Source organism: Cyrtonyx montezumae, unplaced genomic scaffold (assembly GCF_038088225.1).
Source record: "Cyrtonyx montezumae isolate F1298 unplaced genomic scaffold, pur_monq_1.0 scaffold_4, whole genome shotgun sequence".
NCBI classification, from domain to species: domain Eukaryota; kingdom Metazoa; phylum Chordata; class Aves; order Galliformes; family Odontophoridae; genus Cyrtonyx; species Cyrtonyx montezumae.
Window position 1 is genome coordinate 7030874 of NW_027072045.1, and position 24709 is coordinate 7055582.

The window sequence follows — 24709 nt, forward strand, 5'->3', positions numbered from 1 at the left end:
GAGGGAATGTGCTGCAGGTGAGTGATGGCTGTGCCCTGAACAGGTCGGCTGTAATCAGTGCGTGGAACAATTCATAAAAGGTCCGTGACAGTCAATGGTTGAGATTTTTGAAAGCATTCAGAGGGCTTTTCCCTCTTTACGACTTGAAGCCCTTCATTGTATCTACCTCCAGGTTATCGACAGTTTCAACTACAGTTCAGAGCAGAGCACAGGACCAATGATGCTCTGACCCAGAGGCAGCACTGCCTTCACAAACACTTCTCTCCAAGCTCCCCAAGCCACACGCCACAGCATCAACCTTTCAGCACTCTTTCAGAATCTTTTAACACTAAATGTGAAAATGTGCTTTCCACCATTATTATGTTCTTGGGCCTTCTTTCCATCAGCTTCATTAGTTTCCTACTGCTTTAAGATTTGTGAGAACAAGCAGTGTGTAGGGACACAACTCACAGCGTAGCAGACATTCATAAATTTAGATTTGAATTGCACTGCTGGTGCCACGCTGTGCTGCTGCTGGGAGGAAACTAGGGCAGTATGCAGAGGAAAAGTCAGAAAAGAGACTCGTTTCCAACAGCACTGTCAGGAACAATTGGTTGGTCAACATCTCCACTGTCTGAGCATCTACAGAGAGACAAAAAAAAAAAAACCCTCAGCCTCAATATGCTCCAGAATTATTATAAAAACATTAAAACAGAATATCTCTACCAGAGAATCTGGTTTTGTCATTGGGCTTCATGTAATAGAACCTCATGGAGCATGGAAGACTTAGCACAGCTGCTGCTACACAGTGTGACCACAGTGCTGCAGGAGATCTTCCTCTTAAAACAACTTCCTACCTGGTCTACTAGTGATGGGACAAGGGGGAATGGCTTTAAACTAAAAGAGGGGATGATTTGGGTTAGATGTTATGAAGATATTTGTTACTCAGAGGCAGTGAAGCACTGGCAGTGCTGCCCAGAGAGTTGTGGCTGCTCCATCCCTGGGGATGCTCAGAGCCAGGTTGGGTGGAGCTCTGGGTGCTGATCTGGCCCACCAGCCCACAGCAGGGGTGGGACTGCGTGATCTTTAAGGTCCTTTCCAACCTAAGGAGGTCTAAGATTCAAAACACTGGCTGCTTACCACCTTGCTGGGGTGAAGTCTTCTCGCAGCATTCACAAGCTGTGTCAATATCCCCAAGTAAGAAGCATAATGCAAACACACCGTGCTACAAAAGAACTCCTTTTGTGCCTGAACTCCTTCAGCAGGGCAGGCAAGAGGGAATTGCTAACGGAATAATTTCTTTGCAGGTTCCTTCTTAAAAGAAAATAATAAAACACAGAGTTGAATTTCATCTGCATTTTGACTAGAGAAATACTGAAATATATTTTACCTAAACACTGTAAAAGAATGCCAGAGCCTTCCCAGCTCAGCTTTACCTTCACAAAAACAGGACAGAGGCCAGGGTTCACTGCATCAGAAGAGCTCTTGTTGAAGTGCAACACCCCTTTTCAGAGATGGAGCTTATTTCAAAGCACAGTGCTTTGAAATAATGCCCTCAATTATGCTTTAAAGTTGTAAGTTAAACAGGATTGCAGATAACGGGTACTTCCAACCAGCAAAGCCTAAGGAGAGGCTGATTTAAAATAACTCCAAAGAGTAACCTGCAGAGATCAGACTGCTGCTAGAAAGACATTCCTGGAGGCACTGGGCTTCCTTTTGAACTAATTCTCATCTGCCAGCCAAAGGGACAGCTTTCCTGCATACCTCCTCTATCACGAGATACAAGCAAATGGGAGACAACCCTAAATGAGATTCAATTTTAACACTATTTAAAGCGAGTTTAGTGAACGCTTCTGGGGTTTCAAGTTCTCATGGATGGATTTACACCCATTTGAATCTGGAATAATGGTAAGACAATGGAAATACTTGGTCATCACACTCAAATTTCAGCAGAACTGGTCAAAGTATGCAAGCAGACCAGAAAATACTTTACACTTAATGAATGGGTGAGCGTAAGACTACTCTGAAAATGGTGTCCTCATCAAATTTGTCATTTTCACACACTGATTGAAGGCATTTTGTTATTCAAAGCACATAATATCAAACTATGACCTAGAGTCAGAAATATTTTGAAAATAATTGAAAGCAAAAAAAAAGAGCCTATTTTCCTGCCCTGCGACAACAGCAAGCATTTCCAATCTGCATATGTGATTCCTAAATTACACTGCCAGTAACATTTCCTCTGGGTGACAAGAGCCAGAAGCCAAGCAGTTTGCTGCTCATCTCAGCCCTACCAAGTGCTCCATCGAGCTTCGTTTTTGTTGAAGTTCACATCCACAAACATCATTCTGGAGTTTGTTTCCACTCCTGATATGCCTGTGTGCTTTTTTTTTGTTTGTTTTTCTTAATTTAAGCTGGAAAATACATAGAGAGGTAAATGTTATTGACTGCAGCAGATACTTACATCATCTGCTAAGAAACACCAATGATTCACATCAATGCTGTTTCGCATTCACATGCTCAGATCTATTCTAAATGAACCAAATGCCTCAATAATTGAGTTAAAGCAAAGTTTGACATCACTGTGAGCAGGAGTCAATGCTACCAACTCCACAGTTTGCTTTTTAAATTAAAGCATAATTGTATCTTCATTTCCAGGCCTTGCCCTTTGCAATACGTGTCTGAGCAGATGAAGTTAAAGAAGATGAGCAGCCGAGTATTAATTAAAACTCAGAAGACCCTTTACATGATGCTGCTTGCACTGACAGTTCTTCAATTAAGCACCACAGTTCAGACCCATGAGCTGATTTTGTCTCTCCATTCTGACATCAGCCTGCAATAGATTCCACAGAAGCACGTTTGACCAACCAAAGCCAGATAACTTCTAAGATTACACATTTTTAAAGCAAAAAAAAAAAAGTTTTCCCTTCTCCTCATGTATTTTTCACTGTGTATCCCTGTGTATAGCACATGTGGTGCCCTCTGATCAAATGCATCCTTCCCACAGGGTTAATGTGAATCCCTCATACCGTGCTACAGGGCAGCTCCAGTGCTGCTCTATCAGCCCATGGGCCTTGTGGCTGCATCTGGTACTGAAGGGGACCCTGGCTGGGAGCAGTTTTCTGCTGGCACTCACCCTACCCATGAGTTCATGGAGACAACAGCACCTTGAGGATGGACCTCTCTCCGTGTACATGAACCCATGCTTCAGAGAAGCTCCCTGCTGACCCTGTGAGATTGCTGACAGGTTTATTTCTCAAAGCAAACATTTCAAAACATTTTTTTTCCCCCTCTTTCAAATCATTATTTGCTATTCACTTTCATAATGCTTTTCATATTCATCCGAAGAATGAAAGCAGCTGTGCTTGGGTTGAGCTCCCCATTTCCCATTCAGATCACCACGGCTGATGCTGGGAGCACAGAGTGTGCATTGTAAAGGCAGGAACTAAGCCTGCCCCACACACCACGAGTACCTCTCAGCCTCAGGAACTCCTCCTTAAGTTATCAAGAGCTGACAGATCAGCTTCCACTGAAACAGTATCACAACATATTTAAATCATATTCTGACACAAAGAAATCAGGCTAACTCAGGGAAGTGCTCTCTCCAGGTCAAGAAAATCCCCAGCATGGAAAAAGTACACTGGAACGCTGCCGGGGTTGGTGTGCTCCTCATCTGATGGCACACACATGGGGCAGGCTGCCCTGCTGTGCCATGGTCCTTCAGAGCAGATATAACATCTAAAGGGTGAGGGAGGGTGAGGATGAGTTCTGCTATTTCCACTGATAAAGAGGAATGGCTGAATACCAGCTCCAGCTGTATGAATACGCTTTCTAGTAATAAGCAACAGCCTCAACATAGCAGAGAACCATCAAAACTGGTGCAAGGCAACTCTGTACAATTCAGCAAAAGTTATACATTCCTAGCTCTAGAAACAAATCACTACCACACTCAACAAACAGGTTTTTTCATTCTGCACAGCTTTTAATAGCAGTCTCTAGAGAAATGAATGCATTTCCTAGATAAACACATTTTTAAGACATAATACTAATTCTATTCTGACAATTTTTAAGTTTCAAGTAGAAAATAGAACTGTTACATATTCATTAGGCACAGAACAACTCTAAGTAATGTGCCACATCATTAATATTTATTCTCCTTTTCCCCCTGTAAAAAGAAATACCATTTTTCAACCCATTTGTTTATATTTCACCAAAAAGAAAGGTAAAAAGGTGAAAATTAAATACATGATTTGTAAGTAATAACACATGTAAGGCAGGAGTCCTCTCATTGAAGCCAAGAGAAATGACCACGTGCTTTAAGACAGCTGCTTCCCTTACACACCTTGCTGACCCTTTGCAGTACAGAGCACTGCTCTGCCTTTAACAGAGGTTGGCTAAGCACTGCCAGGAGACACATGGTCATCTCCTGGCTGAGAAGGCACAAAGACCAGCTCATGAGAAGGCCCATGGAGGGGAAAGAGGAGAGGATACGTGCTCCTTTCTGCTGGCAGAGGGGCAGACACTGTGCTAGGACATCACAGTGAGCAAACAACAGTTAAAGGCAGCAGTCACTCTGCGGTTGAGCAGCTGGGTTAAATGAATCACCCTGACAAGAACCCAATAGTCTGCCAGTGCCCTTTGTCAAATGAGAGTATAAAACTGAGAAGGAACTGTACACAAAGCAGGGCAGCAGCAGCTAGGCTTCGTGCATTCCGGGTAGCATTTTCCTGCAAGAGCAATCTGCATAGCAAAGATTACAGAGCATTAATCCTGTTTTCTAAGTATACTTAGTGTTTGTAAACACTGTTTCATTTACACTGCAAATGCATACTCTGTACCTGCAGAACCTGAAATGGTTTTGTTGACCCCAAAGAAAGCCAGCTGCAGACAGGGAGTCAGTGTTGACATACCACTCCCCAAAGAACGAGCTGTGCTGAGGATTTACTGCAATCCAGTATAAGGAAAACAAAAACAGTTCAATGTTGCTGCCTTTTGAAGGGCATCACAGACTATCTTTTCAACTGCTGAAATGAAAATAAATGCTTTTTCTCACGTCAGTATACATTAACAACCTCTTTTAGGCATTTCAACATAAAAGCTTCTTAAGCTTTGAAAACAATGTATTTAAGCTAATTGCTTTATGTGCTTAAGAAACAGAAAGGCTGGGGAAAATGGCATCTTCTCCTTACCTTTCCTGCTTTATAATACTTAACATATTTTCTTTCATGATTGCCTGAAATGAGCTCACCTATTTCAAAAGGTAACAATTGAAATATGCATTCACCTCTTGTTGTTCCTTTCCCAGATCCCCACCCCCCCATCTGAACTACAAAATCACCTTCTGAAGCCACTAAAAGTAGTCTGACATCTGTGAAATGATGCATTTTGTTTTTAATGCATACATTCAGCTCCAGATCTGACTTTGAAGTGCTTAATTCTGAAAGATCAAAAATAATCCTATGCCCCTGAGAAACAGCACTGAAGCATCCAGGACTACATCTTTCTTAGGAAAAGAGCAGAATCAGGAAATGTTGGAAAGGTTGGAAAAATCTCATCATTTTTGGCTCTTCTTAATAACGAGCCTTTTGTCCCCCCTCCTATCTAAGTTACACAGCATCCTTGCTCCACAGTTCCCCACTGCCCTCTTGTACCTGCAAAAGAATTCAAGAGAAGAGGAGAGACTTTTAGGGTGAATGTTTCAAGCAGTAGACGAGAATTAACGGGATGCAAATAGGAAAGCCAGGCACAGAGCTGTAACCTAAGACAAACAATCTGGTAAGAAGAAGGCTATTTTGTAAGCTGCAGAGAATGTGTGTTTGTGCTACCAATTCTACTGCCTCATTTCTACTCCCACTCTCAGTTACTGCTGCCTTCTGGAACAAGCCACACAGGCCTTTTTCTAGCATCACAGCATTGCTTTACAGCCCACAACACACAAAGCAAAGTGATGTGGATAAGTTAGGGAGAGGATGCTGATGTGATTTGACCACACTTCTTCCAGGCTTTCCTCTGGCATCCTGCATTAACAGATTCTCTGAGACACTGCAGTGTTCCCAGTACATCTTCAAAAAGAGGACTGGAAAAAGTAAAGTTCCCTTCGTATAACACAGCTCTGTGTTTTCACAAAGCATTTCTTGTCCTGAGCACTGAAACCACCCGACTGCCAGCTACCACTATCTCGCTGTGTCTGCTGGACACCCATCTGAGCCCGCAGCTGATCTCAGAGCCAGTAAAAAACGACGTGCAATCTCATTGCTCCAAACGAAGGCGTAAGCACTGTGGTGATAACCCCGCTTGCCTGATGCACTCTTAAGTATTGGTGATTTCCTTAACCAGGTCTCACAAAGAAGCAAATTAGAAACAATGCCTGACTGTTAATAGGGACAGCAATTTTGCCCACAGACTGCCTGAATCCATTCACTGCCTACATGACTTTACATGACTTCCCTCCAGTGCTGTACTGTTACACTCCCACACGCACATGTGCACCTTCACTTTGTTTCCCCTGATGCTTTTTAATAAAAGGAGTAGCGTTGCCAACCAATCCCTTGACTCTGCTAAGCAACCCAAGAATGATCCTAGCCATTACATTCTTATAGCCATTCACGCTCAGAATGCAACCTGACCATTTAATACACTAAAAACAGAAAAATTCTGAAGTATCCCAAAAAACTGGCGAGCTATTCAAAGTTGTTCGACTTTACTTTCCTTCTAACAAACATATAAATCAAAATCAGTACTGCAGGGCAAGATGCTAAATGCTTAGTTATTGATGAAGGCACTCCTAGAATATTTCACTAATGGTTCTAGCTTGATAAATATATATATAAAGATCCTATTGATTTTACTTAAAAACATTTAAAAAGTGCTCAGCATGCTGGCAGCAGAAAAACATTACAAAGAACACAGAAAAACTACCATTTAAAGCAAGAAGAAAGAGACCCAGCCCAGCAAGGACATTAGGAGACGATAAATGACAAAGTTATTGCCATTCTAATTGAAGCAGCACCAGCACTGGCAGGGGAGACAAAGCTAGACTAAAGGAGCATAATGCTGTGGACTAAAGATCATGAATCCAAACTCAAGAGAGAAAATATTCATGTCAAAATGCAGAATTTTTTTTGAAACAGGATTTTCTCCATGAACAATGCTCATTAAAATGACACAAATCCTTTAGTCTGCGTCACTGAAGTACTTAAGCAGTAAATCACAGAGACATGCATATTTTATGGCAGAACAGCATACAATTCCTAACTACTCCTTGTACATAAAATACTCTCAGCTGGACCAACCTTTCCACTGGTCTCAGAAAAACTGCATCTGTGCTTTTCTTCTCACTTCAAACAGTTCTCAGTCTCCCAATATCGTGATCGTCAATAAACAAGATCCATGATTTACTTCTGGGAAAGATTAAGTCTTCTGTGGACATATCACAGTTCCTAAGGCTGGTATCTCAGGGACGTGTATCTTAATAAGAAGTTGAAATGAGAGAATATTTCCCTAGGTTCCCATGGGAACACAACACTTTCAGATCTGGAAAGTTTCAAGATACTGGGTTATACACTTGTTAAAACACATCTAAAAAAAGCTATTTGTATATATTTCAGTGGCCTCCTAGATGCTACTCATTGGGCCTAACAACTTAAAACACTTACACAGGAAAGAGCACGCTTGTGAGGTTGAGCACATAGGAAAGACACTGGGAAGAACCTCAACTGTTTAGGGCTGGAACAGGCCTGATGCTCATCTGTGGTCATAAACTAACTTATTACATTCCTTGTTCATGGTTTTATGTCACGTACCATCTAAAGTCAGCTATCTTACACCTACCATCACTTTCCATGCTACCTGGCCATTTACGGATACAACCAAGCATATCTTCTACCCAAGTTGAAAGCAAAATAGCTTCTACAGTATAATACAATTCATCTGGAAAGAAACTGTTCATTAATTCGATACAAAGCTCTGTATTTCTGGAGGTGACAGAACTGAGGGCTGGAGATGACAAGATCCCCCTCTCCCCCTCAAAAGAAGGTTAAGCTAGAGCTGGTGAAATTCTGTTCCCTACAGAGAAGTAAAAGCCTTTAGGGAAGTTGTATTCGTAGACTGAAAGTGTCACAGTCTTCGGTAACACTGTCAATGCTCCTTATGCAGATTTCTGAGCATGAACAAATGCATTTCACATCTCCCCATGATTCCATACACATTAGGACTTGTGGCCTACACCAAAGCTTGCTGATATCATCAGGATGCATTCTTTTGATAACCATTCTATTTCTCTCAGATAAGGAAGACGTTAGGAGGAAGTTCTTCAATCAGAGGGTGGTGACACACTGGAACAGGCTGTGCCCAGAGAAGCTGTGGATGCCCCCCATCCCTGTAGGCGTTCAAGGCAAGGCTGGATGTGGCTCTGGGCAGCCTGCTCTAGTGGTTATAGTGACCCTGCCCATGGCAGGGGGGTTGAAACTCAATGATCTTCGAGGTCCTTTTCAACCCAGGCTATTCTGTGAGTCTAACTACAGAAGAGTCTCAGGATCACAGGTCTGCCAGCAATAATTAAAACAGACCAATAGCAAGCTAACCTAAAAGCTGCTGAAGATATCATTCTACTTTGAAACCACAAATATCTGGGGGTCTTACATGGAACGGCGAGAAAGCTACACCGATCATTGAACAAACAGATGAGATATGAAATGTGCAACATACACCATTATATATACAGATGCACCCATTAGCAAGATTTCTCAGTTGCACTCATTTTTAAATAAACCAATCAGTGTAGATGGAACAAGTAGAAGAATAGGATTGGATCTACTGGGCTATTTTTAAAAACGCAAAAAGCTATTAACAGAAAATGAAAACTTACTGTACCTAGAAGACCACTGAGATAACTGAGATAACACATATTAAGCTCCTGGAGAAAGACAGATACGGACAATAAGAGACAGTATGTTTCAAGTCTGTGAGGATTCAAGATAAGCACAGTGAAAAATAAAACTTTCATTTATTTCTTTAAAAAAAATACATTTTTTCTTCTGTTTCCATCCAAAGTACAAAAAGAATCCCTAAAAGAAACAACTAGAATTTCTGTTGCCTTACTTAGCACAACCCTTTTCTTCCATTTCTTATATCAAGATTTTTTTTTTTTTATAACAGATATTTCATCCACATTCTACACTAAGAGTGGTGCTGTTGTAGTGCTCTAACATAGTTATTTGTGTGTGGTATCTTCAACATTTCCCTTAAGATCTTTATAAGGATACATAAAAGAAAACTGTTCACTGGACAATACAAGATAAGCCCTACCCTCCTCCTAAAACAATCAAAAAAGGGCTTCATTAATCTTGCACAGACTTCACTTCTTTATTTTATAGCAAACAAATAAAAACTACAGTTGTCTTGAAGGGTATCTTGCAATAAAAACTTCAGGATATTTATTTCTTTTCTGATGTTGAAAGCAAAGTTGGAATTTAATCATTTCACATAATACCAGCACACAGAGAAAGCTGCCTTGTGTAAGGTCCAGAGACGTGAAATGCAGTGTGTGGATTTTCTAACTGGGACTAAAATGTCACTTGTTTCTAACAATAGAGGTAATTAGCTATCAAGACAACTTACCCTGGAAAGCAGCAAGGCAAGTAACACAGTCATTAAATCAAGTTTCATGTCTGTGGAAGATACACCCGCAAGATATTGCCTTTTCATCATTCAGTCACTAGAAGAAGAGAACCAAGTGGCTGTACTCCAGAATCAAAAATGGATGCTGATGGTGTAGGAGTTTTGCAAAGCTGCAGCAGACCACCTGGCAAGCAGCAGCATAGAACCACAGCCACACCACACCTTTTGTTTGGCATTTCAGCTACCACTGCAAATGAAGGGCTTTTTCTCAGATTCTCACATGTTAAAACTTTCCTTTTGTTCATTAAGGCAAGGAAAGTAGATGTGCTACTAGCTTGTCAAACTGAGACAAATATGGAAGCTTTGTTTGGAGAATCTGGTACACAGACAGAAACAATCTGGGTGCTTTTTAACACCAACATCTCCCTCTGAGCCATTTTGCAAACCTCCACCAAGCAGCACCAGGAAATTATTAGTGCAATCAAATTCTGTTGAATATGTGAACTACTGAACAGGCACTCACTGCCCTAGCAAACTAAAGCTGTTTTAGCAAAGACACTTCATGTTGGACCCTGCTGCTGCCCGCACAGCTTCTAGTCCCACTCTGCAGAATTCAACCTCCATACCCTATGAAAGGCAAAGCAGTTGACTATACTCAAAATGACAGATCATCAACATATAGGATATCCCAGCAGAATAGGATATGTACACCTGTAATGATGAATGCACCTTCCAGAGCACTAGTTACATAACAATTACCATTATAGATTCTCTGAATTTGTAACTATTCACTTACAACGTCATTTCAGACCTTGGCTGAATCATCATCATTTAGGTTTAATGCACTCTAGATAACATTTGTCTGAAAGAACAATCTGCATAGCAAAAACTACAGTAAAATGGGCATTTTCTGAAGTGGATTTCAAGAAAACAAATTGCCACTCCATATTCATGTACCCTTCCAGCTATGAAAGTCTTGTCACCATGGTACTTCAGTGTTTAGAAGCATCTGTAAAGTAAAGGAAGGATCTTTCTTTGGAGCACGTTCAGTAAATCCTAAGGTTTGTAATTTTTTTATTAAAGAATTAGTAACAACAGCTGTTTGGCACCCTATATGTTCTTTAAAAGTTTACACAGACTTGACATCAGTGGCAGAATAATTTACAGTATGCAATGAGAGAAATAAACAGATCAGGGAGCAGCAGGCACTGGATGTTTTCAGTGCATGTTCTTGCCCCAGAAAACAAAAGAACCATTTGTCTTGCACTGCAGTTTGTCACCCTCCCAATACAGACCTGTAAATTTACACAAAAGGGAAGGCAATCCCAATCCAATCTAAAAACATCTCAATCATTCAGTCTTTTTCCTTGACCCAACTTATCACTTATCTTCACGGCTCACAGCAGTTTCTCCAGGATGCTCTGTCTTAAATTTTTTATGAGATTGCTCTTCTGGGAAAAGAGACATGCAATGCTCTAAGGATCGTGCAATTTCATCAATTGTCCATCTGTCTTCATGAAGTGCATGCTCCTCCAGCGTAAACGGTCCGTGTTTGGTTCGGGTCAGCTCTTGTATGCTGGCACAGGTTGAAAGTTCTACAGCAGAAGAGAAATGAGTTAAATTTGACCGTGCAAATTCTCAGTTTTGTATAGGTCACCTTCTGCATTATTCTGCTGAGCTTGAAATGAAGATTCATCACTCATTTACATCTTTGTAAGTCTGAGGCAAGGAACTCCTTTGATTTCAATAAATTTCCAGTGTAGTAGGAGTTCAAAATATCACAGAAAATTGTCAGGAAGTTTTCCAGATTTAAATCAGAGAGAAAAATAATGACATAAAATAAAGGCAGTGCATCCTGTATTCACAGATGAATGAGAGGACCATGTGCTGATTTTCCATGTACTTAGAGGCCTTAGAATTTTGCATTCAAGAAGGATTTTTGACATTTTTATCCTGTGCCACTCACCAGGATAATATAAAATATGGTATGGAAATATTTGAAATATGAACAAATCCTGATATAATCCGTACATAGGACAATTACAGAATGAGGAGCTACCAAAGACAAGAGCAACTGGAGCTGACTCATAAGTGTAAAGGTGTACTAAAATACTTTTGTCCACCCTTTCAGAGAGCAGAAGGATTTCTCTTGCATTTCATATTCTGAAAAAGAGCCAACTGGGAAGAGATTTTATCTTGGTGTGTTTTTAAAGGACTAAACACAATCCAGTATACTCAGAAGGCAGTAACAGGAGAATCTTTGACTTGCCTAAGCACAAGCAATAACATTGAAATTCACAGGGTTCTCTCACATTGCTTGGTTTTTGGTCTGCAAATGTATCACTTCATAAAAAATACTGAAGTGGACTATCTGTTATCCATCATGCAGCTTGATAAATATAGGACACAAGACAAATAATCCTGTGGGAAAGCAACACTATTCACAGTAGAAAGGAAGGAAAAAGAAAACACTAGAAAAATAATCAAGTGAAGAAGACTTTCCAACAGACAGGGTTTATTTTATGTGCACAGTAATGTTCTGTGCAATCTGTTTTCAAAATGCGATGAATAATGCTTAAAAAGGCAGAATCTTTCCTCTGCTTCTTATCACCCTTAATCTGAGTTAGCTTTAACATATGGAGGGAAAGAAAAAAAGATTCCCACCTTGCCTTGCATTTTCTTGCTCAGTGCTATTCCTCGCTTCTTTTTTATCCCCCAGCCCCCAGAGATCTCTAGCAATTATTTAGCCTTCATCCCTTCATGCTCCCAATGAAAATACCCCAGTATGTAAAAGCAAGTGACAGCAGTGCATAGCTACAAAATACAAAACAGGACCTAAGTTTGGTGTCTGGACATATGAAAAATAGCAAGAGTCTTCTATAAGCAGACGCATTACTTCTTAAAACCATCACTTTCTTATTTCCTCATACCTACCTTTGCCAATGTCACTGACCAGGCTCCTGACATAAAAGCCACCACCACATTCGACATCTGGAATGTTAATAGTGACATGGTAAATTGCCAGTAGAATGTGAAATCTACTTCACATAGAGACCACACTCCCAAACAAATGTAAAAATGCACTGAGCAAACAACCCAGTGATAAAATATTTATAGGATGCAACATCAATTATTCATCCTGTAACATATGTGCGGGTGAGATTGCTAAGCCAGACGTTGAGGGAAAGCAAATACAATGGCAATTGAACTAATTCGCTAGAAATTAAGTACTTGCTGTGGTATGTTAAAAATGCTTCAGTTCTACTCATTTTTAAGGTTTCAGGAGGCTGCTTCATATTTCTAATGATGAAAGCAAGTTATTTCAGGAACAACCTGAAATAGCTATCAATGCTTTTAGGATACTGCACTTGGGCAGCTCCAATGAAAGCTGCTGACATTTTAAAACTCCCCTTTAAATTCCTCTGCTGTCAGTGATCAGCTTCTGGTCACCCAACCAGAAAGCAAGGCCTAAAGTAACACAGCACTGAGATCTGTCACTCAAATCTCCTCACCAGATAAAATCTGGTCCAATAAAGGACTATGAGTCAACCAGGTTATTTCTCAATGCAAAAGATTAACCTGACCTCAGAGTAGCATGAAACATTTACAATAGGATCTTTGATTTATTAATGTGTTTCTGAATGTATGACAGAAGAAAGGGTAAGATTCTGCCTCTGCATACTAGAAAGAGGCCTGACAGTAGCTGATACTGGCCACTGATAAACTAACTGATGCCAGCAGCTCTAGGCATCTAGGCAAAAGAATGGGTCAGGTGAAGCAAGCAAACCTGAGAAAGGAGAAGTGAGCTAGCTGGAGGTTGCTAAATCATGGACAGATGCAAATAATCCCCTGACCAGCCTCTCAGAATTTTCCCTCACAGAAAGATTACATATAATCAGCTTAAGTTAAAATCAAAATATGGTGCTTTTATTGCAGAGTGAAAGTCTCTGCACACAGGCTCACACCAAAATTAGTAGATGAGAGAAATGAAGCCCATTTCAATATCTTAGTCCTTTCTGTGTGTAAATAAGCACTAACAAACAAGCTGGTAACATCACTATGTAATAATCTTTGACTTTTACCCAGTGTGAATAGTGGTGGCTGGAACTGTTGGAGAGAGAGGCTGTACACTCTTACTGGCCGAGCAGGTTTTGCTTCAACTGCTTCTCCTCTCTTCATTAGCGTTGATAGCCTTTCCCCATCCTTCTTCAAAGCAGAATAGCTGATCAGGTAGAGCATGAAAACGTGTCACCCAGTTGTAAAAGAACAAGCTTCCCATCCTGTTAATATCATACCATAACAGCATACACTTACTCTTCTAATCCTCTCCACACAAAAGCATAAAACCTAGAAGTACTCCTGAAATCCCTTCGACACAAAACATTCACCAGCATCTGTGAAAACTGGAACTTCCATGCTGATGTTAGTAAGCCTCTCCCTATTGTGTAACTCAAATTAAATTCTTGAGGCTTTCCTTCCCAAGCAGAGGACGGAACAGAACCCCCCCAAGCCGTGCAAGAGCTGCTTAAGACTGCTACTCTATTGTATCAACAAAACAGATTCCAGGTCACCATTTGTGCTTGATGTTCAAAGCAGTATGACCTACAGTTGCAAACGTTAAACTACACTGCCTCCACCTTCTTGCCAAAATGTCTCTATTTCTGTCATAACCAACTCCTGTTGGCAAGTCCCAACAGCTGAGAGTTAAGAATATTGTGGAACTTACAGTGGAGGAACCTGCATTATGTTCCCTGTGAACTTCTGCAGCACATTCTCAAGATCTCTTTTTGTTATTTGGTCTGTAAAAAGAAAACAAGTGTGTTAACAATAGCTACCGACATCACGCTTATGGCACTGATCATGTTTTTCAAATACAGAAAAAAAAGAGGTACCTCTTGTCTGAATTTAGATTGGATGAAAAATACCAAAGAAAGATAAACAGAATGTAGGTAGGAGTGTGAATTAGCACAACAAGATGGAACAAACAGTCCAAGGTGATTAAGACAGTCTGGACGCTTTCAGAAGGGCAGAAATCCCAACATACATTGTTCTGTTATGCAATTTCTCTCTATCAGGACTACAAACTAATTATTCTTGTGAACTACATAAAATTACAAACCTTGTCCTGTTCTAACCTTTGCTAAGGGTCTAAGAAGAATAAAATGCTCATCTGATGTTGGCAACTTCTCTTTAAAAGTCCCTAAGCACTGGAGAAAAATACAACAGGTTACTAGAGAACAAAAGCATTACATTTTTTCTCCCCAGTGAAGAAAAAGACTGCATCTGGAACATTAAATTCCTCTATCAAACATCTAATTTGTAGATGCTCACAAAGGTATTGTTACATACAAGTAAATCAATTGTACTGAACATATCCTGGTAGAGAAAGCAATCACTTTTAGAAATCTGTTCTCTTAAGAGTACACATACACACCTGCTGGTTGCATTGGTCCTCTGAAATGCTATTCAGTAGAGATGACATTAATCTCTAATTTGCTTAGAAAGTACAAACATGAGAACTGTAAATTCACTAACTGTTTAAATCCTCTGGCTCATAAGTTATACTTAATTAGCATCACCCTAAGCCAACAGCACCCTAGCATACAAATAAAATTAATCCACAGTCTGGAGAAGAGCTTCATTTGCAGCTCTTACAAAACAGATGTCCTTCCTGATGAAAATATAAAAGAAGAGGTTTCTTTCCATGGAAACTTGAAAATAGCAACATGGCACCTTCCTTCCATGAAGCACATTTTGCAGCCTCAGGAGCACACGCTGTCCATAAGCAGAATCTCTGTCTCCAGAAGTGTTTTTAACAGCAAGGTTGCAAGGCATATGGGTCAGCCAGGGATGCTGAGGGAGAACAATGCACTACAGAACGTGGAGCAGAAATGACAAAATAGCTTGCACATTAAGTCTGGATCTTCTGAAGGGCCTCTTACACCATCAGATCAATCTGACTGCATTACTGTAGTTTAGCAACATATCACAACACAATCACAGAGAAAAGTTAGCTTGACTCAACTGGATCCCTGTGATCCCAGCAGCTTTCTTGTAGGCACCATGCTGTTTCAGGCTAGAACTTAGTATTTAATGTCTGAGGAAAAAGAAATCCCCACATGAGAAATTATGGATAAAGCTGTTAATAAAGCTGTACAGTGTCTTATCAAACTAAATATAGATGAGTTTGCTGAAATACAGAATAAGTTATACTTGTATCATAGAAGACATCACAGCACAGGTCAGAATTAAACTCTGAAAATATACTGTTTTTATTTTTTTCTGCTCCAACATGCATTGCTCTTGTGCTAAGGGCTGTGCTAGATTCTTCTCTTTCCTACAGCAAGCTGGTGAAGCTTTTACTCAGCAATCTGACATAGATGAATACCCCATTAATCCAGACCCAAACAAACAGTTGGACTGTGTCTAAACCAGTATAAACTGTGCATTTGTCCCAGGCACCAGTCTGGACTCACAGCTGTGCAGTGCAGAGGGCCACACTGTGAACCAGCTCCTCTGTTGACTTCCAGCGCCCACTCTCCTTGAATCCACCATGCAAGTAGGAGGCAGTTCACTCCTGCCCAGCAGAGATATCTCCCTTCTGGCCCTGTTCCCAGAGCTCTCCCTCCTCTGGCCATAGGCTTGAGTTTATCAGGTTAACAGCTCTTCTTTGCAGCAAGTTTAGGGTAGTGTTGGGACTCAGGCCTCTGTTAAGCATGGAATAGAAGCACATCCATAAAGGATAAACAGTTTCAACAGTTCTCAAAGTTACTCTCCCATATGACTTCCCTTCACTACTCTCTGAAAGCAATCAGTAGAGAGAAGTTTCTACAGTACTTACCTGCCACAGAGCCCAATCATTTCCGCTACTGAGAACTAACCTACTCCCCCCACTACCCTGATTACAAATGCCAAGTATCTGGATCTGCCATATCCCAGAACACAAGGTTTGCAAGTAGCTGAGTGGAAGCAGCAGAAATCCACCCTTTCAGAGGAGGTTAAAGGACTGTTGCCCTGCTTCAGGACCATCTATGTCCCATGGGATAACTGCATCCAACCCCCAGGAGTAACGACAGCCCTAGCTTAACAAAATGACTACAGCTGCTGTGCCAGCACTACTTGAAACACATGTAATTCATCACTACTTTCTAAATTTCTTCCTAAACTCTTACACCAGCAGTTGGGTTTCGTGATATCTGTGCAGACTGTTTCTTACAGTGGAACACCCTCTGTGATTCTACCAACACTAAAAACTAGTCCAATAGCCTAAAAACATCCAGAATGCTTTGGCTCCCAAAATGCAAATTTTCAAGTACTTCTAAGTGTTGATGACTGTAGAAATATTCTCCTGTTGTAATCACATAGAAAGTTATAGAAGTTACCAAAACAAAAAGAGCCACAGCCTGAAGAACTCCTCGCTACAGGGTGATCTCGCCCATGCTTGCTAACAAGCCCTACTAAAGCTGAACACAAGGCCAGAGGAATTAGCCATGACCGTCCAAGGAAACTACAGCAGTTGGCCTCAGCTCAATCTGGCAGCAATTAATTGTGAACAGACAAGCAGAATGCTGAAAGGGCAGCATTTTAAAGTTTCTCAAGTAGCATAATCAGCAGAAACATGCAGAAAACCCCGAGGAGTTCTCTTCCCCAGATCTGGATGACTATATGTGAGCAGCTGGGAGGAAGCAAGTTTCAGAATGCTGCACATTCCTGTTTGCAGTTACAGAACAGCTACAAACACTACAGTTCCTAAGAAAGTATCAGAGAAACACTAAACCCTTGCTGCTTCCAAAGTCAGCAATAGATAGCCTGGAAGCAGCATGAAGCCTTAAGTAAATCTCGTGACAATACTAGTTCTTTCTCTGCTAAAAAAGCATACAAAAACTATCAGAAGTCCCGGAGGGATTAAGCCCAAGCAGTTCTCTCCAACACACCCTTCATTGTGAACAACTTAGCATACAACAGATAGCTTCCCAAACTGTTGCCCAGGGTCACCTTGAAGACTACAATCTAACACTTTCTTATAGGAGGTAACTTTCTACAGGCACTTTATTCTTTAGGTCCAGTGGAGTCATTCCAGAGGAGGTTTACACATCCTGCAGGCTGTTTTACTGCCCTCTCCTGCTCTAGGTCCCAGCCCTGCGTTCTGCTGGCACTGCAGAGTTTGCATTCCATAGCAGATGCTCAGCATCTCCCAGGATCCAACTAATGTCAAAAAATGCTGAAAATCTTCTCAAATGTCTTTTGTGCATGCTCCTGGAGTAACAATTAAGATTAGAGGCGAGTCACTCAGAAAGCCAAGCTGCTTTGAGAAAACACTGGAGAAGAAAAATACCTGCTTTATTTGAAGGTAAGCAAGGAAGGAAACAGAAAATACATAGATAGCACGAAGAAAAAGGAGTACACATGTTTTCTAATGCTTCTTTAGGAAGAATTAGAACCTGATTTGAATAAGGACCACAACAGACCCATTTCACAAGCACTCTTTTAGCAAAAAGAAGCTGTATTCCCCCATGCAGTACTGTATCACCCCACCAATGCCAATACTTTTTGTGAAACCACACGTTGAACTTTGCCATAGGGTTGATCTCAGTTTAAGAAAACAAAAAAAAAAAAAGTTTTTAATCTAAACCAGTTTCCCAAGTTTAACAAAAAGCTAAGCCACCTTAACCCAAAAGGTGATGCAGAGGTGGAAAGTACTGTAACAATAGCTGCTACTGGAAGAAATGCTATGAAAACACTAAGTTGTGTGCCCCAAACAATTCAGAAAAGAGTTCTGTTTCATATAATATTTTTTTTTTAATTGACCATCTACTTGAAAAGTTAATCCATAGTTTCTTTGTGAGCTTTCTACAGTGAATACTCAGTGCAGCAGAGCTACAGCATTCCACTTTGAGTTATAAAAGACCAGGGAAGCATTCACCGGACATCACCAAATGCTGGCAATTAGAAATTGTCAATACCATGCTGACATTCAGTTCTTTAGAAGCTTGGAGAGAAACTTAGTCCTGAGGCAGAAGCAAACCGATCCAACATCTCTGAATAGCACTGCCTAGCAAATAATACAATTTAGATTGATTCATGAGCCTTAAGTTGGTCAACAAACTCATGCCTGCATGTTGTGTAAAAAGGAAGACTACAGAAGAAAGGAGATAGGGGTTGAGGAGTGGAATACAGGCTAACTTACCATCACGCTATTAAAATAGATAATTCCATTTACTTAAAACCAGGTAACACAAAGTGTTGGACTTATGCAACTTACTAAGCAACCAGTTACTGCCTTTTTCTCCCCCAAAGTTGTGACAGAACCAACAGCAAACACATTCTCTGTGTTGCTGGCTAGTCCTACATCATTTCTAAGAAACTGAGTATTGTGCAATCTACACGCTGACAGTCACAATCAGGATTAAACTGAAGCCTTAAACCCTTGCACCGTGCTTTGTGGGTCAAATTTTCATATACTAAAGTTGCTAGGACACAACCTTGCTGTTACTTGAAGCCTAGGCAGGTAAACATATTGTAGAGGGAAGCTTATGCCATCCTCATTTTATGTCATGCAGTCTGTAGTTAAATGGACATCCTGGAGGGAAGATCTGAGTATTTTACTCCCCCACTGGCCTTGAAGCACGTTACTAAAAGAGGACTCATGAGACTACACACTGAAAGAGGAAAATTTTACTGGACACAGCATGCCATTTGTCAGTCTGATCAAGATTTAAAATGACACAGTCCTGCTCCATTCTATTTTCTCCCTCCTAATCTACTGCCTGTAATGTTTTTTCCCTCCCCCAACATAAATGAACACCTGCACTGGACACAATTGCATGAAGCTGGACTGAATTAGATGAGCACTGAAGTTGAAGATGAAATAATCTTAGTTTGATTTCACATTTGAATTCAATTCACAGAGCCCCAAACATCGCTTCCGCTCTTCTATGATAGAGCCTGTTTAAGCCTTCAAATAACATCAAGCATATCAATTTGTTTGTCATTACCATAAGGCTTTTCTTCGGTTACTTTTCCTGTAGCATCTAATGTATCAGTAGCTCTGCCCAGTAGTCCAACAGCAGTGTACTTCTGGGAAGGAAAATGAGAGAACAGAGTCAGATCTTCAAGGTTTCCTTGGGTGGATTTTTTTTCTTTATTTTTCTTTTTTTTTTAAATGGCTGCAAAATAGTAAATACTTCAAACGAGACCAGGAAGGATTATACCTTTGGATACACAGAAGTAAAGATAAGAGGGAACTCAAAATACATTAATCCCTGCATTACATGGGCCTATGATTTCAGTTTTAGAGGAAGAAGCAGATGATCTGATTTTTCACTATAAATACATCATAAAGAAAACCACGGAGTGTTAAACAAAATCCAAGCCTCTGTGAGCTATCATATGCCGTATTTAAACAAGCCACATAGAGTACCTCTCACACACAACTTTCCTGCTCTTTCAGGATCTTCTGCTTGTTTTTATAACACGCAAAGATCTTCGCTACTGAAAACAGAACTCCACTTCCATGGTTCCAAGTTAAAGTCCTACAACAGCTCAGCGGCAAAACACAGTGCTACATAATAGCCTAAAGCTAGAGGAGTTGTGAACACCGGGAAGCGGGGAGGACATTGTGCCTAGCGCATGGAGACTAAGGCCACTGAGAGAGACATCTCAGCTTGTCATGGCTTCACAGAATACTTCTATTTCAGGGCTTTTCCTTAAGCAGCTATTGTCTAAAGATTTATCTCAAATGGGTATTTGTAGCCTGCAAGCACTCAACCCGCTCCCAGGCCAGGAGCTCTTGTCCATATTACCACATTTTCCACAAAAGTACTGTGGGCATAAGGCAGAACCTGCTGAAGCTGACAAAAGGCTTTCCAGGAGCCAGCTGCCTCACAGCTTCCACAGGGCAGCTGACACATGAAGTCCCACTCTGTATAATGAATTTGGGTCAAGTTCTGGGAAAACTCGAGGTATGAAAATCCATGCTTTGAACTGCTGCCTAGCCCACTTCCTCACAATTCACCCAGCCCTGTGTTAAGCATTTCCATGGTGCAGGGGAGAAAAATCAAAGTGTTCCACCAGCCTAACTCCTGGGAAGACTTCAGTTAACTTGCTCCCAACTGAACTAGTAATAAATCGACCCAAGTCATAAAGACATCTTCCAGAACCTGGTTGGCCACATTCTACTAGAACACACCCAGACAGGTAGAAGCACTAACACTTGACTATTTGACACAATTCATCCTTCTACATATCCTTTCAAAGAACCAACAAGTTCAAGCAATAACAGGGAAAGAATATAAATCACACCTACAGAATGAGACTGAGACATGTCTTGATTTTGTTCTGTGTGACAACCTGCCACTTGAATGCATTTCTTCAAGCGATTGCCACTAAATTGAAGCAGCAGAAATCGTCACACAAGAGGCAGTGGACTGCAGACTTCATTATAAAAATAGCTGTAACTTTAAAGTGGTAAGCAAAAAAATGTATATATACACTTTTTTTCCCCAAACACTGAAGATGCCCAAATCACCACAAAACTGCAAGATGAGGCATTTAAATATCTATAATTTGTTATGTTTACTTCTGGAAAGTATGGAAGAAGAAGGAAAAATAGATGAAAGCTCAAAGGCCGCTCCACAATAAATAACAACTTTACAGTACATCATCTGCTTTTAGGACCATAAAATTGCTTGCACTCTAAGACATTTAATGATCTACTTCTTAACTTTAATAGCACAGTTAGAAAGAGACACTATTCAGCAGTTATTTCTAGAGGTTAATAAAAAATGAGAGAGGATCTGAACAATTACAGCACAAAGAATGATCTGAACAGTTCGGAGAAACTTAAAATCTGAAACTTCATACCTCTTCTGATTAAACATCTCCAAATGGAAGAACTGATACTACTTCATTTTGAATGCACTTTTTCTTCCCAATTCTGTTTTGAGTCAGGCTGTCTGTTTTAACAATAAGCTTTACCCGACCACGTGAGAATGGGCAGATAATACAGCATGTTTATATGAAAACACAAGCAGTATTAAGTACAGAATCCAAAGCTCAACACTTGACTTGCCCTTCCATTCCTTAGAGGAACCTTCAAAGAGTCACAAAACACTCAAGTTGGAAATCACTAAGAAAGCTAGAACAGGTCAGGAAATTAAGAATTACACTTGGTTTACATATCAGTCTATGATTATACATCATAGTTCTTACCACTAAATAGGGTTTACTTCCCCTTTGTTAGTATCCAGAACCCAGACATTGGAGAAGCTAAGATGAGAGTACAGATTTAATTTATTGTTCCTCTTACTTTGTGACTAAATTCAGTATTCAGTCTCCTTATCCTCTAACTCACACAGCCCCACAAGTGCCCAACAGATTGAGTCATCCAATAAGTGTTTGGTGACCTTTCCTCTTTTGTGTTGACAATCATTTATTTCTTCCTGTTTTATAAAATATATCTAGTGACATTCTTCCTGTACTCTCAAGTTACAAATCCCTGCAGGAACACAGCTGGCAATGGCTCACAACCACACTGACTTCAGCCTGCTCAACCTGAAACAAACAAAAAAAAGGTAGTAGATCTCTCAGGCAGAGGAAAAGCCTAACAAACCCAGACTGTGAGAGAAAACAATGCAGCCTCTGCAGGCCATCAGAGCACACTGCCAATGGATAGCCCTTATGCTCCTGACCCCCTGCTTATCTCAAGAGATCAACATTCAAATCTTTTAAAGATTAAAACCAGCACCTTGCACGTATGCAAATATGACACATTAAAAGCTAATAGAAAGCATTATCACTCACATCCTGTATGCACTGCAGCATTATGCATTAATTTCAACTTCTAATGGTGTTCTGAGCAGTCCCAAAGCAGCCTCCCAGTTGTTAGAACAATATAACCCTGCGGGGATACAGACCTTCACACAGCATCGTGCACTTGGGAACAACTACAGATCTCTGCTGTCTAGAAAACATTTTTCTTGATGTTATGACAACTGCAACAAGAGGCAAAGTGATCAGAAGCCCTCAAGTATAAAGGAACTCTTTCATTCACACCAGAGAGAGACAACCTTAAAATGCTTTGAAGTGACAAACACTGCATTCAATGACAATGTAATGTGGAAAGTGTCCAGCAGACTGGGGGATACATACACAGCTGCTGCCACACCTGTGAGCAGAGGGTCATGCCTAAAAGTCAGCGCCGGAGAAAACAGGGTGAAGGAACCTGGAAGAAACGAACAACAAACCCTCTACTAAACCTGAAATATCACACAGAGATATTTGTCTCAAGTGTAAGCGCTATCAGAATTCTCACAATCAATAAATAACACGATGCTTATGAAAACATTTTACTAACAAAAGAGCTATCATTTGGCTTTTTGATTGCAAACCCAATTTAAGACAAATCCAGATAAGCTAGCTTGGAGGAGAAGGAAAGTACGAACATTACAAGAGAAAGGACAGAGCTTTACTGGTATGCACTTTTTACTGCGAGAGGAAGAAGAGGAGGAAGAGCCCTCTCCTGTTCAAGGGTTTCTGCAGCCACACAGCTCCAAAGGCCCTGGGCTGACTGCCAGGCACGTCTGCCCCACTTATCAGCGCGAATGCCAGACAGACACGGAACTTCTCCCCTTTAATTGTTAATATATCAAAGGGCCTTTTTTTGGAAAGAAGCCAGACAGTTGAAATCTTTAAAATACAACATGTTTAAAAGCTTTTTTTCCCCAACATGGAGAAGCAACACTTTGGAGGAACTAGGCAGAAACACAGTTATGAAATAAGGCTACCAGTAGCTGTCAGGAAGATTTTAAGATGGCTCCCAGCACAGGAACTTCCCAGCAAAGCGAGCTCCTGCAAGAGGCAGTTCAAAAGAGTTCATCCAAGGATGACCCATTTTCTAATCACAGCAGCAACTGAACACAGAAGTGTTAAAGGAAAATAAATAAAGGCTCCAGCCCACGTGCAAGAGACTGGAAGCCAAGAAAGAGCAGCCAGAGCTGATAGAAACAGAAAGTCAATTTATGCAAAGTGATGCCTGCATGTGGCTGACAAGTTTGAAGGAACAAAAAGAAAAAAAAAATCAACAGAAACAACAACAAATCAAAACCTCAAGTGCTCCAGGAAACATGAATGAGATCAGGCAAGCACTGACTACAATGCCTCCAATGCCTGCTCCATCCAACCAACAGCCTTGCTGCAAGCAGTGATATTTTTGTAGACTTAGGCCATTGAGATAACAAAGAGGCTTTCAACTCCCAGTTATAACCTGACATTCAGTTCACGTGTCATGAGTTGTAACGTGCAACTCATGTGCTCTGGATTTAGTAGATGCATCATTTGTATTTGCTCTTCATATAACATTTGAAGCTACCATTGGTTTCCAGTATGCTAACATCCACCAAAACAGAGAGTATGTGAGATAGACAAATACACTGAAAGAAGAGAGGGTTGCCATAGTTTCAATTATTTTCCAAAACAAAGCACTCTCACTAAGTAGATTTCAATATACTAAAAACAAAGAGCCCTAATCTCTTAAAAGCAGGTTGCAGAGGCAAAATTAAGGCTGCAGGATTAGGGAGGAGCTCAACATTTTACAATAAAGCAAGTTTTAACAAACACTAAACATGTCCTCTTAATATACACAAACATTACAACTTCTCCACCATCCATTTTTCTCCTAAAAAAAAAAAGAAAGCTGACTTTGCGCTAAGCCTGCACTAAATTTTATTTACTGCCAGAAGCTGTAATTGTACTGTCATTGCTGAAGAACTATCTGATCTTTACTCTCGGACTAACAGGATTTTCTGACCTCTCATGTCAGCTTATTTAAAGAGTTCAAGCACATGGGGTGATGGGATTTTCAAAGTGAAGGAGCAGAACCACCCATAGGAGGGAAGCCCAGAGGAGATGCTTTGTCTGGAGTGGAGAGAGGCCACAAATTGGTAACTAAAGAGGGCAGCAAGTTTAACTTCTGGTGTTAGAGGGAGAGGAAGAAAAGAGAAAAAACAATCAAATCCCAAACAATCTCAACAGGAATACTCGATCTCCCTCAATAACACTGGTCCCCCTAGACAACAACACAGCTGTATGTCACTCATGAGCACAACACAGGCTC

General features: G+C 40.7%; 1 protein-coding gene across 2 annotated transcripts in view; it reads right to left on the bottom strand.

Moving 5' to 3' along the window:
- TRUB1 (TruB pseudouridine synthase family member 1) overlaps positions 1–24709 on the bottom strand; it is a 425822-nt gene that overhangs the window by 389108 nt on the left and 12005 nt on the right. The window contains exons 4-8 of one of the 2 annotated variants that reach the window (XR_010622764.1): positions 19593–19674; positions 14324–14396; positions 13680–13819; positions 12532–12588; positions 10157–11192 (exon numbers count right to left, since the gene is read on the bottom strand). Coding sequence is in view for 1 of the 2 variants with exons in the window: in XM_065746029.1 (XP_065602101.1) it covers positions 10978–11192; positions 12532–12588; positions 13680–13819; positions 14324–14396; positions 19593–19674 (567 nt within the window). In the remaining variant the exon portion in view is untranslated. Of the gene's footprint in view, positions 1–8875; positions 11193–12531; positions 12589–13679; positions 13820–14323; positions 14397–19592; positions 19675–24709 lie in introns of those variants that run through there. The other variant, XM_065746029.1, reaches the window with a different exon arrangement.